Below are 16,096 nucleotides of genomic sequence, written 5' to 3'. Positions count from 1 at the left end.
ATGGCAAGGAAAGCGTTTATGAAGAAGAGAAGTTTGTTGACATTGAGAATAGATTTAAGTGTCAGGAAGTCTTTTCTGAAAGTATTTGTATAGAATGTAGTTATGTATGGAAGTCAAACATGGATGATAAATAGTTTAGCTACAGAAGAATGTTGAAGATCAGATGGGTAGATCATGTAACTAATGAGGAGGTATTGAATAGAATTGGGGAGAAGAGGATTTTGTGGCACAACTTGACTAGAAGAAGGGATCGGTTGGTAGGACACACTCTGAGGCATCAAAGAATCACCAATTTAGTATTGGAGGGAAGTGCTGTGGGTAAAAATTGTAGAGAGGGACCAAGAGATGAATACACTAAGCAGATACAGAAAGATGTAGGTTGCAGTAGGCGCTTTGAGATGAAGCAGCTTGCACAGAATAGAGTAGCATGGAGAGCTGCATCAAACCAGTCTCTGAACTGAAGACCACAACAACAACATAGTAAATAGATTTGTTCTATCTATTATTATTTGTCTCCAATTTTCTAAAACTCTTACATCTCAATCTGAACCCATAAAAAATAAATATTTGTTTTGACATTTTTATAAAATATCTAAAAATGCCAATAAAAATTAATAAAGTTATAAACCAGATCAAAATATGATTTATACCATTCAAAATATGAATGAAAATTGGGAAACAATGATTTTCAGTATAGACAGAGGTTCCTGGCTGGTTGTTTCTCATGTGGGTTTGACTACCAAAACATCACTGTTTATCCTGGTGGGCTGTGCACGCCTCTGTGGCGCAACGTCAAAATTATATTGATATGGTGGTTTTTTTTTCCGTAGTATAAGCCATATTGTTGAGTTATTTAGGTTCGGTGGAAATAAATCACCAGTAGATCATCACGAATATCTTAAACAATTTATCAGTGAAAAATGGCTAGGTGCTGATCACTTCATAATGAAATTGTTAATTGTATTACTCTACTTAGTAAATGTAACCCTACCACAGAGATATATTGCCTACTCAGAAACTCAGCTTATAAAAGAGTACATAAAAGTTTGGCTTACCTGAGACCAGCATCATAACCGACGCCACGCAGCCTTTCCACATGTGTAACTGCCTCTTTGATATGTGGAAGACAATTGGTAACTATTACTGGTGACACACTGCTCAATGTTATCATGAGGCGTGTGAAAGGCTGGGTATTGAAGGCTAAGTGGTGCTGACAAATTCGTGCCACAATTGCAACAAACTGTGATCTGGAAGAGATAAAAGCACAGAAACTTTAATAAATTCCATTATTTTGAAATTACTATAATGTTTAATGTAACACTAATGAATCACTTGTTCTGGAGGAAAGTGTATCCTATACATAGTAGCTAATATGCTAACTCACTAAACATGATGTGTTTTACAAACTTTTTATGTCATAGTTTAAAAAGATTGTAGTGTCTGAGACAAGGTATCTGCAATGGAAGAAAGCTGTGTGACTGATAAGAATACGGAGTAGTTGAAATCTGTGGTATCAAGCAAAACGAACTGAATGAGCCTTTAATAGTGTTATTACATACACTTAGTCAGGAAAACTGAATTACATTTTTGTTTTTTAACAGTATATAATTGTATCAGTGCAGTTAGAGTAACTGAAATAGAAACAAGGAGAAAAAAACTTTTCAAGAGATCTTCAGAAATCTGGACAGAGAAAGAGAGAGAGAGATCAGGAACATTGTGTTCAGAGAGTAAGTCCTATACAGTACGTACATGAAAATGTATTTTGTGTGACCTTAACAGACAAAAAAAGAGTTGTTATTACTAAACTCTCTTCTTACTTCACGGCATTCGTCTCATTATGTGAAGAAAATGTTTTTGAATTACTTCCAAACTATTTTTCATAAAAATTTATTTTAAAACCAGTGCACTCTGTTAAATATGAACATTCAGCTACACAATTCATAATTTACAATTATTTCACAAAACAGCAAGCAATATGGCTCTGACTATTTCTTCACACTTACTGTAACTCAGATGTATTCTGGAATACAGCTGATGTGACAATCACTCGTATAATATCTGCAGCTTGTTTCTTACAAGGATTTTTCTCCTCCACAAACATTGCAATTTCCAGAAGATTTGTAAGGGTCCGGCTGATAACTAGGTGAAGGACTGTATCGCTCAAGTTCTTTGTTTGAAGCAGGTCCATGACAAGAGATAGAGCCTAACAGACAAAAAATATAGATTAAAATACATGACAAGAGTACTGAAATAAGAACTACAATATTGTAAGATTCAGGAACAAAGGTGAGCAGAAGCCAGCAGTACAAGTACTGTGTAAAGAAAATGACTGTACAGCTTGCAGGAACCTCTGTAAGACTCTCTGAATCCTTATAGTCAGTTCCCTATATATTTAGTCCTTAAGAGGTTTTTGTTTCCAGCAGTAAAAATCAGCTTCAGTTTAAATGCAGTTAATGTAATCATTGTATAAGACACCATTTACAAAGAGACTTTGCTTTCTTGTCTGTGGCTGAAAGTGGAGCTGGACAGACCAGTGCAGGAGCATTCAACATGCTCTTGTCTTATGTAAAGCAAGAAATTTGGCTCACAACCAGGAAAAATGAGAATTAAAAAGTTGCCACTCGTCCCACAAGCTATTTGAATATTTACAACTAAGGATTGAAAAATTCTGGTGGCTTCACGGAAAGTAACGGTGTTTATTGTAAAGCTGCACTGAAAGCAATAATGTACTGTCAATAGGACTCAAAATTTACTGATGTAGGCAAGTATTCTCTTTGAAAGATACTGTTGTAATCAAGTAAGTATCACACTGCCAAGTCAGGAGGCAGCAGCTGTCTTTCCCATTTTCTTTATTAAATTTAGCTGATATAAGTATGAACAAATTTATCAGAGTTATGATAGTTTACAGTTAATGCATTATACAATTTTTATTGCTGTGATTCGCCCCCCCCCCCCCCCCGCCTCTTTTTTTTATATATGTACACCATGAATCATTCCACAACTCTGAAGGCTTCCTGTTTGATGGGATCACCAGAACACACAGAATGTGTGCGGTAATTTGAAAAACTTGCTGTAATTTATTTCATTTTCTGAAACAAAGAGTTGTGAATAATACTAATGAGGTAAAAATAATAATTAGAGTAACTACTTATGTAATTAACAGTATCGTGGAAAAAAATACACACCACTTGTGCATGCTGACTTGTGGGAGTGGCTCCTCTGACTTTGAGATGGACTTCAGCCACCAGGTCCAAAATAACTTCTGCTTCCTTACCCATAATGCTGTCTTCAACAAAGCAACCCAATAGTGGATGCTGCATCTGTGCAGCACTTGTTACTCTGGCAAAAACACCTCCAGAAGATGCTGAAACTGGGGGTGCCAGTCGTGGAACATACAGTAACACTATATCTCTCAGAGTGCGGTTCACATAAGGATCACCATTCTGGTACAAACGAGCTATGCCTCTTACAAATGCAGCAATTGTACGCCGCAAAGCATTAGCTACATTTGGATGCAGCTGTGACTCTGGTCTGTATACTGCATGAGGGAGCAGCAGATGGGAGACTAGCATAGGTAGGAGGCAATTGGGTGTTGACTGGAAAAAAAAGAAGTTAAAATATTGTAAGAATTAAAAAAATATGTTGTAACACATAACATGAACAGAACTGAAGAAAACATATCAAATGTCAAGAATAACACGTAATGGGACAGGTTTTGATTTTGATAACTGGAATAGCAATGTATTAATTATGTACTTTTCCTTTAATGTGTTTGGCTTACTGTTATATTGTAGGCATCACTTACTGTGTCTATGGTAGAAACTGCAGTACAAAACACATCTACATTTGATACCATTGGATGGTAGACAAAAGTGTTTACTGAATGGAAATAAGACTGATTTTGCTAAAATAAACATTTGTGTGTTGCTATAATTGCTGTTGTGGTCTTGAGTCCAAAGACTAGTTTGATACAAGCCTCTTCGAATAACTACATCAATTTGAACCTTCTTACTGTATTCATTATTCATCCTTTGGTCCCCCTCTACAATTTTTATCCCAAAAACTTACGTCCATTCTTTTAGTCAAGTTGTATCATAAATTTCGTTTTTACCTAAGTCAATTCAGTACCTCCTCATTAGTTATTTGCTCATCAAATCTTCAGCACTCTTTTGTAGTGCCACAGTTCAAAAACTTCTTTTCTGAACTGCTAATAAGTCCTTGTTTCACTTCCATAGATCACACTCCAAACAAATACGTTTGGAATAGACTTCCTAACACTTAAATTTACATTAAATGTAAACAAATTCTCCTTTCACAAAAATACTTTTTATGCTAGCCAGTCTGTATTTGATATATCAGTTATTGTACTGCCCAAATGGCAAAATTCATTTACTACTTTTAGTGGCTCATTTCCTAATTTAATTCCTTCTGCAGCCCATGATTTAATTCGACTACATTCCATTACCCTTATTTTACTTTTGTTGATGTTCACCTTATAATCTCTTTTCAAGACACTACCAATTCCATTCAACTGCTCTTCTAACTCCTTACCTGTCTCTGACAGAATTACAATTATCAGAAAACCACAAAGTTTTTATTTATTCTTCCTCAACTTTAACGATGTAGGAAAAGATAGAGTGGTATTTACCATAAAGGAGGCACATCAAGTTGCAGACGGGCACAATTAAAAGACATTAAATGTAGCTTTTGGCCACAGTTTTCATTAGTAAAGACACACACACACACACACACACACACACACACACACACACACACAAAAGCACACACACCTCACACTCATACGACCACCACTCCAGCATCTTGCACCAGAATTCCAAAAGTGTTCTGGCCCCAGATGCTGGAGTTGGTGTGAGGTGTGCGTGTGTGTGTGTGTGTGTGTGTGTGTGTGTGTGTGTGTGTGTCTATTCACTAACGAAGACTGTGGCCGAAAGCTACTTGTGAGTGTCTTTTAATCATGTCTGTCTACAACTTGACGTGTCTTCTTTACGGTAAGTAGCAATCTATCTTTTCCTACATTGTTGATATTCCTACCTCAAATTTCCATTGTTTGACTTCCTGAACTTTAGTTTCATTTCAAAATTTCTCCTTGATTTTCTTCACAGCTTACTCAACCTACAGATCGAATAACATTGGTGATCGGCTACAACCCTGTCTCACCCCCTTCTCAACCGCTGCTTCCTTTTCATGCTCTTAAACCCTTATACCTGCTGTTTGGTTTTTGTAGAAGTTGTAAACAGTCCCTGCATTTTATTCCTGCAACCTTCAGAATTTCATAGAGTGTATTCCAGTCAACATTCTCTGAACTTATGATATGGTAATATTCATATCTTTTAGCATCTGCCTCCTTTGGAATTGGAATTAGATTCGTTTTGAAATGTGAGGGTACTTCACCTATCACATTATTTCTCGCACACCGTGTGGAATAGTTTTGTTGTGGCTGGCTCTCCCAAGGACCTCAATAATTCTGACAGGATGTGATCTACTTCAGGAGCACTGTTTCAACTTAGGTCTTTCAGTGCTAAGTCAAATTCTTCTCACAGAATTGTATCTTCCAACTTATATTCACCTGCTTCCTCTTCCCTTTGTCTAGCATTATTTTTAAGTTCATCTCCCTTGTATAGCCCTTTTACATATTCCTCCCACCTTCCAGCTTTCTCTTCTTTGCTTAGTGCTGGCTTGCGATTTGAGCTCTTGGTATTCATACATCTGCTTCACTTTTCTCCAAAGGTATCTTTAATCTTCCTATAGTTGGCATCTACCTTTCCTGTAGATATGCATGCTTTTATATCCTTAGATTTCTCTTCCAGCCACTTTTGCATTGTCATTTTGCACTTCCTCTCACCTCATTTTTATCCGCTTATATTCCTCTTTGTCTGCTTTATCTGCTGTATTTTTGTATTTCTCCTTTCTCTGGTTAGATTCAATTTTTTATGTGTTATACAAGGACTTCTACTGGGCTTTGTCATTTTGCATATTTGATTCTCTGCTGCCTTTCCTAATCATTTCTCTAGGTTACCTATTCATGTTATATTAAGTTTCTTACGCCTGTTTCAGTCGATCACTGTCTAATGTTCCCTCTTATCTCTCATCATCATCATCATCATCATCTGGTATTTTCAATTTATCTAGGTCCCATGTTCTTAAATTTCCTACATTTTGCAAATTCTTCAGTTGTAATGTGCAGTTGATAACTAATAAATTGTGAATCCATATCTGCCCCTGAAAATGTTCTGCAGATTAAAATCTGGTCTTGAAATCTCTGTCTTGGTATTATCTAATCTATTTGAAATCTCCCTGTGTCTCCAGGTCTCTTCCATGTAAACAACTTTCTTTCACAATTTTGGCATTAGCGATGATTAAATTATGCCCTGTGTAAAATTTAACCAGGTGGTTTCCTCTTTCATTCCTTCCCCCAGTCCACATTCTCCAACTATTTCTTTCTCTTCTTCTTCCTACCACCAAATTCCCGCTACTCATCGTAATTACATTTCTGTCTCCCTTGACCATCTGAATAATTTCCTTTACTTCATTCCACATTCTTTCAACATCTTCATCATCATTGACACGGATCAAAACAGCAATGCAACATCACTCTTATACTAAGGAATTAGCCACTGTGGTACCAAGTGGCAGCAATGAAGCCAAGCGGTTCAAATAATTGTGCAAGTGCACTACAGCATAGCAATTTAAATTCAGGTATGCTTTCTTTCAAAATTATGGAACTGTATGTTAATGGAGAGAACAGAAAGCACAGTCATCATTGGCTGTTATGTTAAATATCCAATTCCATAGAGTGGGACACATCAGTAAACTGGAACAGCACAGCTGATAGTAATGTATCAAAGGAAAATTCAAAAGATAAAACTAATACTTGTGAGACACACTACTTGCCTGCAGGAGGTGAAATGTTTAGTGCTACTGACAGACAAAATTAAAAGTAAAAATGATGACATACCCTTGCTTTCAGAACTATTATACCCGGGTCGCTGAAACATGTCACTTCAAGGTCACTCCCCAAGCGCCGTAGAGTTGGTAGTATAAATAACAAACAAGTGAAGAATGGGAGGCGCCGCATCTTCTGAACCAATAACAGCACCGAACAAAAGCCGGTTCCGGGGTCGACGCTACCATATTGCCGGCTTCCATGTAAACTTTGTATGTTAGTGTGCAAACGCCTGCCGTTGTGTTGTGTTACTGCCTCGACTACAGTTTTTGTTTGTTAAATAATGTCACTAAAAAGATGTCGTTCACCAAGCGACAATCCGTTGCACCGTGGAGTGCCATTAAATAGTCAGGCTTTGGAATTGCTGCGGAGGAAGCGTGAGTTTTACAAGCAAGAAAAAGAATTTGTTTCTGTTCATGGGCAAGCGTCAATTCCTGCTGATAAAGTTTTAGAGCGTACCTTGAAAACTCTAGGACTCAGTGAACAGAAAGTTATAAGGAAAGGGGTGCTACTTCAAGACTTACAAGACAGTGAAGTAAACAGTGTAGAAGAAAGCCCATGTGGAAGAAACAGTGAGTTTTTCAGTACTCCGAGCAAGAAAGAAAAGCAGCCTCGTCTGTTACAGATATTGCTTCTTTCCAATCCGATGCAATTTGTCGGCACATATACGGATACTATAAAAGGAAAGAATATCCCACAATAGCGAAGTTGCTAATTTCTTTAAAAGAAAGTGAACTTTTCTCAGGGGGGAAAATGTCACTTAAGATGATATTAAAAAGTATGGGGTTCTGTTTTAAAAAGTTAGATGGACAAAAACTGTTACTAGAAAAAGCTCATGTCATTGCAGCTTGTACCATTTTCTTACACAAAATTGTAGGAAAGGACATACACTCAATCATATGGTTAGACAAAACCTGGGTCATGCTGGAGAATCATTTGAGAAATGCTGGACAGACGAGACTCCGAATAGCAATGGTCATCAGCCAACAGGAAGAGGATCCCGTTTAATTGTGGCCCATGCTGGATCTTCAAACGGCTTTGTGCCTGGAGGACTTTTAGTTTTAAAAAAAAAAAAAAAAAAAAAAAGTGACTTTCATGAGGATATGGACCACCTATGGTTTCTACAGTGGTTTAAAAATTTGTTGCTCCAGTTTAGTGTTCTGACAGTTTTTGTGATGGACAATGCACCGAAACATTCCGTGATTTTAGATAAAACTCCCACCACTAGTGACCGTAAAGAAACTATGGTGCTGTGGTTGCAGGCGAGAGACATTACTGCGGACATGAGCATGACAAAGCTACTGTTATACTCGCTCATGAAACAAAATAAGCCTGTGACGCCTAAATACGTTGTAGATGAAATTGCAAGTGAACAGGGTCACATGGTAATTAGGCTACCGCCTTATCACTGTCATTTTAATCCAATTGAATTGGTTTGGAGTGAAGTTAAGGTGTACATTGCAAGTTACAACAAGACTTTTACTATAACAGAAGTGGAAAGACTGCTACGTGAAGGTCTTGCTACTGTAGATGCTGCATCATGGAGGAAAAAAGTAACCCATGCTGCTAAACTAATAAGAGAAGCACAGACAATAGATGGCATTATAAATAAAAATGAACAATTAATGATTTCTCTTTGTAACGCCGGAAATGCATATCCTCCTATTTTCATCTATTGCACTGCAATTTTTTTTCCTTATTTTGTTACCTGAAGATATAACATTTCTGTGTCTTTGTATATTGTAATTGTTTTATTATTTGTATATATATGAATTTATGTCGATGTATAATTGGTTTGTTTTGTGAATGTTATTTGTATTTATACGCTGGGTCTGGCCTAGGGAAAACTATGCTATCGAACGAATACATCGATAGGTCGTGTGGAGAACCAAAGTGTTTAGGATCTTTGGTAGTGTTAACTCTGCCGCATGGAGCGCCTGCCGCATGGAGCGCGCGCAGAGCAGAGGGGAGGGGAGTTTGGCTGGGGTGGTGCAGTGGAGCAGGTGTGTTGTGCGACGCTCCCGCGAGTTGCCGCGCTTTCGGGGTTGGGCAGCATGTAATTGCGCACGACTTGCTATGATAGTTTCTGACACGGTGTCGCGGACGGGAAGCATTAGCTGGCGCACATCAAGAGCCCGTTTCGCCTGGTGACCGTGTCGAGAAGAAGGCGCGCCAACATCCAGCTTCTGCAACAGCGACGGCCGACAATGAGTGACTGTCGCCACCTCCTCGATCGACGGCTTCAAACCTTCAATCAAGCAACAAGGAAGACTGGAAGCACGTAAAGTTTTAGAACTGTATGGCAGACCTCAGCTTTTCAAACTGATCCATTTTCATAACTAAATGACAGCAACGTAGCATGAACCTTTGTTGCTCATTGTCCCAATTGCAGTACCAATTGTTGAAATTCAAACGCCAGCATCATTCGATTCCACTGCTTTAATTTCAAAGTTCAGTTAAGGTATTCACAGCTGGCTACAGTATTTAAATTACGCAAGCACAAATTAAGAGTGCGAGTTTTGTTACCATATTTTAGCTTACCTGTGACTGAAGCTCGGCTTGGTACGTACTAAATTTTACTATTGTTAATAGTTCAGAAAGCTAAATCTCTTATTTCTAAATTGCATAGATTCGAGTAGCTTTTGAAATGATTGTTGAGGTAGCCCAAGACTAACCGTATTTTACTGAATTTCGATGTGCTTCAGAAACAAAGCTCACTATTAATTTCAGTCACTAAATTAACTTTCAATTTTCCGGTTTTATTAATTCTTTTGCTAAATTAAGTCAGAGTGTAGCAAAATTTATTATTTCTGATAAACTTTCAGTTTTCACACTACACGTGTCAACCTTCAGTTGCCACGCTTTTAGTGCTGATTATATGTGCAATAACCTTTCTTTTTCAGTTACTATAGTAATTGTCCACAGGACTGGCGACCATAATTTCCCCAAATCTCAAATATCTAATTACCGCTAGTTAATTGTTAACGTAACGACCGCACATTTACTTTCTTTATTAACTTTACCCTTTTTCAAAATTAATTTCCACCAGTTTCATTTGCATTTTTCCTTTCATTTAGATGTAACCCTTTCCTCCCTCTTTACCGACAGATTAACTTCGGTGACGATTGCTTTTCCCAAATTTCCATTCAGTACACGCGGTTTAATTTTTCACTGTCATTAAGGTCGACAAGTGAGGGGGAGGTTACATCTTGATGACGATGACAATGAAGACAACGTTTTTGGCACCAATTCCGATGACAGTGAAGGAGAACTGGATGGAATTGTGCCATTGACATCGTAAATTGGTGAGTGTAAATGTATACAGAATTATATATAAAAACAAAGATGAGGTGACTTACCGAACGAAAGCGCTGGCAGGTCGATAGACACACAAACAAACACAAACATACACACAAAATTCAAGCTTTCGCAACAAACTGTTGCCTCATCAGGAAAGAGGGAAGGAGAGGGGAAGACGAAAGGAAGTGGGTTTTAAGGGAGAGGGTAAGGAGTTATTCCAGTCCCGGGAGCGGAAAGACTTACCTTAGGGGGAAAAAAGGACAGGTATACACTCGCACACACGCACATATCCATCCACACATACAGACACAAGCAGACATATTTAAAGTGGTCTTTAAATATGTCTGCTTGTGTCTGTATGTGTGGATGGATATGTGCGTGTGTGCGAGTGTATACCTGTCCTTTTTTCCCCCTAAGGTAAGTCTTTCTGCTCCCGGGACTGGAATGACTCCTTACCCTCTCCCTTAAAACCCACTTCCTTTCGTCTTCCCCTCTCCTTCCCTCTTTCCTGATGAGGCAACAGTTTGTTGCGAAAGCTTGAATTTTGTGTGTATGTTTGTGTTTGTTTGTGTGTGTATCGACCTGGCAGCGATTTTGGTCGGTAAGTCACCTCATCTTTGTTTTTATATATAATTTTTCCCACGTGGAATGTTTCCTTCTATTATATTGTATACAGAATTAATTCTTTTTCTCTCTGCAATCGTGTAGGCTATGCATGTTTTGCTTTATTTCTTTCTATGAGTGTGGATAGCGTGTTATTTGGTATGCTTAGATTACATTATTATATGAAGTTTTACATGCAGCTATTACTGTAACAATTTGGAACAATTTTTTGTAGATATTGTCATTAACTTCGGGTGTTTTTATTTCCCGGTTTAATACACTATCGAACGCTTAGTCTCCTTCGTCGTTCTCTCTATTGTTACAAAAACGTACTTTGTTGCACTTAAGTACAAACGTTGATTGTAGCTTACATTTGCAAAACGTACTTTGGAGTTGTGGGCGTGTGTGGTGGCAGCTGTTGCAACCTCGCAGTCGCAGTGTAGCCAACCACACGCGAGCTGTCAAGTGACATGTTTCACCGGCCCAGGTATAGTTTCCTCCTTGGAAAGGAGAGAGGAATGGTTTGGCAAGTGTAAAAGGGAGGGCAGATCACTCAAACTCCAGGATAACAGGCACATGGCTGTTATGAAGATGAAGGCACTAACCATAATTTACTTGCATTAAGTTCAGTGTAAATACGAACTAATTGTGATAACTTCTCAGATCTCTCAACTGGCTTCTAACAGCTCATTAAATTTGAATACAGAATTTGCAACTGAATTACCATTTAAGTATCTACAGCCTGATTTTTCCCCCCCCCCTTCAAGATTTGAAATGTTTGTGTTGTGTTGAGTGTAATGTCATAGCAAATTATGTACATTTACAGTACTCACTCTCAGGTACAAGAGACCCCCACAGTGCAGAACAAGACTGGCTGATACTTTGTAGAGCCTTAAAAGAGCTGCACCAGATATGATAGCTGGGTTTTTTAGCACTGCTGCAGAACACTTCTCAATAGGTGCCAAGTAGCGGTTACACCTGTGAACCAGAAAATTTCTGAATTAATATTCTGCAGTATTTAGATCCAAAAATTGGAGAGACAATCATAGTATTGAACAGATAAACAATATGGGGATACAAAAAGAATTAAGAGTGGCAAAAGTTACAGGTAACAACAAAAACTTTCTTTATAACAGAAATCCTAAAGTTGATTTCATGCTATCCTACAAGTCTCGTGATTCAATGACAAAGATTGCAGCTCTGTACGCCTTGATAAACTGTGATATATATTCTCTGCATTGATATTTTTTCATCTCAACTGCTTCCCCTGGTGTGAATCCATGAAAGCATCAAGTATTTTACAGAAGATTTCTGAATGATAAAAAAGTTTAAATTATATTACACTGAGATGCACCATGGCCATGGAACACAGAGAAAAATGATGCATTTGAACAAATAATATCAAGATTACATAAGGCCAAAATTATGCACCATCTGGATTTGTCAGCAGACTTTTACCTGGATAGTAACAAAGTAGCAGCAAATAAGAGACTGGAGCAGATCTCCATCAGCTACATAAAGTTAATGGAACTGTTAAACCTCTTAAAATAGCCTTCAAAGTCATTTGTCAGTGGTGTGGGAAAGGAAATATACCACAGCTGAGAGAAATTTAGATATTATTTGCTGGGTAAATGTACAATCTCCATGACAGACTACAACACTGTGCTCTCTTGACTCACTAGAAATTAATGTGCAAGTGGCTGAATAGATGGACCCCCACATTAAAGGAATTCAATTTTAAAATTAAATACATCCTGGCAGGAACAATTTAATGCCTGATACTTTAATGTGACTGCCAGAAGGCACAGAATTTTTCAATGAAGCAACCAAATGAGGTTCAAGATACTCTGTGTAAGCATGCGGTGTGAGATTGTTTACTTGTCCACCCATTTGTTTCATGTTCTTTCACTATTTGTTTGATGTAAGAAAGGTAGTCATAAAAGTTTTAATTGTCATGTCAAAAGAATAAAAGTTATGCAATTAGTTTTTGCTTGTTTGTCTGCAGAAATTTTAGTATGTACCAGGACTGTGGACATGTATCTGCAAACAAACACAAAATTAGTTACCTAATTTTAGTATCCCGTCATGTGGGGGTTGCATGCAAGAAGGGAGATGTGCCCAGGCAATCAAGAACAATAGAACTTTATCACTGACATAAAGAATAATGCTAATGTTACAGTCAAAACAGAACAACTTCTGAATGAATGCAACTGAAAGATCACCCTGATCTAACGAGAAATGTATGCTCAACAACAGTTCTTGAATGTAAAATTTGAGTACCCAGTCTGTCACTGTAAGAAAACACTTCTGCAGGCAAAGTCCGCATCTGTTACACTACCAACATCTTGTTTCCACCTGTCATGCACTGTGATTTGACAAATGACACTCGACGAAAGTCAATGTTGATACAGTGAACTGGAGTTGGAACTCGCATAATCATGGACTGACTGGAGGACTGCTGGGCAGCATCTCATAAAGTCAGCCAGTGGAGAGATACGGGGAAATCAAGCTTGTTATCATGTGGCCCAGACAGGTGAGCTAGTGTTGGTAACAGTGGCACTGCTGCACTCCCAAATACTGCAGTGGATGTTCTAGACAATATGAGCTGCAGTTGAGTAGCAGGCACATTACATGGTGGTTTGCTGTATGGCTGGTGGATGGATTGTAAGGTGCCAGTCATCGATACTACATCCCTCTTTGCTATGGAGATGGTGAAGCCACCTCACTGTGTAGTTGGTAGCTGTGACGTAGGCAACAGCTGAGGATGCACCAGTGATCTTTTCTTCTCCCTCTTCTGAGGCAATAATTAAAACTGTATGACTACTACTCATACAAGTTAAAATGACAGTAGTAACAAATTACAAATTGCTCTATTCTTTTTTTAAAACATGTGTTTGTATTTCTTGATTTTCGACTTTTAATATTCTCATCTAATTTTATGTACATATTGTAGCTTACTCGTCTGTATCCACACTTTATCCCCATTCTCTTTGGAATTGCAATATCTTATCACATTTTACACTTTCAAAAGCTTACTCTTGGTATACAGACATCAACTGCCTTTTTAAAATACGTCTACTCATCAAGTGGTTGCAGAACACACATATAATAGGTATTAAAGTTTGCAAGATTTTGGAGCCAGTATCTCCTTCTTCTGGCAGAAGGGTTGAATGTGAAGGAAGAGGCTTGAAAGAAAGGGACTTATGAGGTTTAGGAAAATGGGTGGAGATCAGAAAAGTCACGCCCAGAACAGAGGGTCAGGAGAGACTTACCGGACGGGATGAGAATAAAAGACATTACACATTCAAAAGTTGATTACTTTCATTGATTTTTAAAACTTATATTTTTTAAATTGTTCTCTCATTCACTCCAACCATGTATTTTTCAGCATAACAATGCTTCTTGGAAAAAAATAGTATTGTGTCTACGTATACATGAATTTTGAACGTAGTGTTGTATAACTTTTCATTTCCTCTGTCTCCAGTGATAACAATGGGTTTGAAGTTATCTTACTGATTCCTTAGGACTACTCCCTAGTCATGACTTACCTTTATAACTGTATAATTTTTTTGTCAAATTCATTGGATACTATATAACAGTGGGTGGAGACAAAATGTATTGTGTCAGTCTTGAACATTGTCTCCACACTCATGTTCATAAATTGGGTAACAGATGAAATAAACTGGAAACTGAAGGGAACACACCAAATGAATGACATTGGAGAACTGTGGTAAGGCTTTCTATGCCTTGTGAATAATTCCAGAGCAACAAAGTCAATAACAGATAACAGATTTTTTTTATGAACTGTACTCTTCTGACCATTCAAAGAATCAAACAACAAGCAGCCACATTAAAGCATGGATGAGAAATGGCTCTGTCTCTAAAGAACCTCTGTTTCTGATAGACACAATTTTTATAACAAAAAATAACACATGAATGACACATAAATACTATAGTGCATACTACTCTGAATTCTTACTGTTTACACAATGACAGTGTTTGTACCTGTATAAAGCTGGGTATGGGAAACAAGTGAAAATGAGTGGATACTGTTACCTTTCTCTCATGCTGCTTTTCTCTGCTACTGTGGTTGTTTGCTCATATGCCCGTCCTAGTATCATGATAAATGAGTATAATGGTTCTTCACCAACCAAACCTAATGTCCCTCCACTAGCTGCACAGAGAGTAGACACTTCTGGTAACTGGGCGACTACTGTTGTTAGGTTGTGCAGCTCCTCTGAATGTTCTTCTGATGAAAGCAGAGAGCATCTGTCAAAATACACAAAACCAGTACAAAAAAGGCTAAGAAAACTATACATTATAATTATGGTTTAATCTGTGATTGATTTTTGGATTGTTTTCTGCCACTTATCACTTCTTTCACCTCTGGCAACAATTTTGCAAAACTTGGTTCAGAGTTCATTTTCATCTTTATGTCCCCTAGAAATGGCTGGGTAAGTGTGTGTGTGTGTGTGTGTGTGTGTGTGTGTGTGTGTGTGTGTGTGTCTGCGCGGGCGCGCGCGCGCAAGTATTCAAGAAGAACTGTCAAAAATGCCCACTCCACTCACAGATGTCTTTAAATCATCACAAACGACTGTTTCTTGATGATTATTTTTTTTTAGAACAGACAGAAATTAAAGATATTATTGTTGGTGCTCTTATATGCTAAATGCAGTACATCTTGATAAGTGAAATTTAAGTAGTCAAGAATAAAGTATTTGTGTACATCTTGGAAACATTTCCAAAGAAATGATCTTTGGTAATTTTCAAATGCCAAGTTTCATTTTTTTTTTCAACAGGTGAATTACAACATCTTAACTAAGAATAGATATTAATATCTTCCTTTCACTCAAGTGATTCTGGTGCTTCAATAGCTTGATAGATACACAATGAAGAAATTGTATTGTATCAGATACCTGACTCTGTAGAAACATGAGGTTCACCCTTTTATGAGTCTGGTTTCATTACTATGTAAGTGGGACTTAATAACAACTAGTTCTTTCAAAAAGCACCAATTCTTTTTTGTATATCACATGACAGAATCACTCATGGTAACATATTTTACTGAAATAATGCTACTATTTATGTCAGGTTGCATTACTACAGAGAGGCATATCATCAGTATGATACCACCAAGCAGCTGGTTGCCAGTGCTGGAAAATATAATACATTACATTTTACTGGACATAAAAACATGTTAAGTTCAAGATTAATAAGCTGAAAGTGTAA

The 16,096-nt window shown here is 37.7% G+C and overlaps 1 protein-coding gene across 2 annotated transcripts in view; it reads right to left on the bottom strand.

Moving 5' to 3' along the window:
• LOC124544782 (protein MMS22-like) overlaps positions 1-16,096 on the bottom strand; it is a 145,796-nt gene that overhangs the window by 15,793 nt on the left and 113,907 nt on the right. For both annotated transcript variants that reach the window (XM_047123464.1, XM_047123465.1), the window contains 5 exons: positions 14,924-15,136; positions 11,701-11,845; positions 3,186-3,596; positions 2,004-2,203; positions 1,056-1,247 (listed from right to left, as the gene is read on the bottom strand). In XM_047123464.1, coding sequence (XP_046979420.1) covers positions 1,056-1,247; positions 2,004-2,203; positions 3,186-3,596; positions 11,701-11,845; positions 14,924-15,136 — 1,161 coding nt within the window. The remainder of the gene's footprint in view (positions 1-1,055; positions 1,248-2,003; positions 2,204-3,185; positions 3,597-11,700; positions 11,846-14,923; positions 15,137-16,096) is intronic.

This window comes from Schistocerca americana, chromosome 8, assembly GCF_021461395.2.
Source record: "Schistocerca americana isolate TAMUIC-IGC-003095 chromosome 8, iqSchAmer2.1, whole genome shotgun sequence".
NCBI classification, from domain to species: Eukaryota; Metazoa; Arthropoda; class Insecta; order Orthoptera; family Acrididae; genus Schistocerca; species Schistocerca americana.
This window is presented reverse-complemented; position numbering and strand designations above follow the sequence as displayed.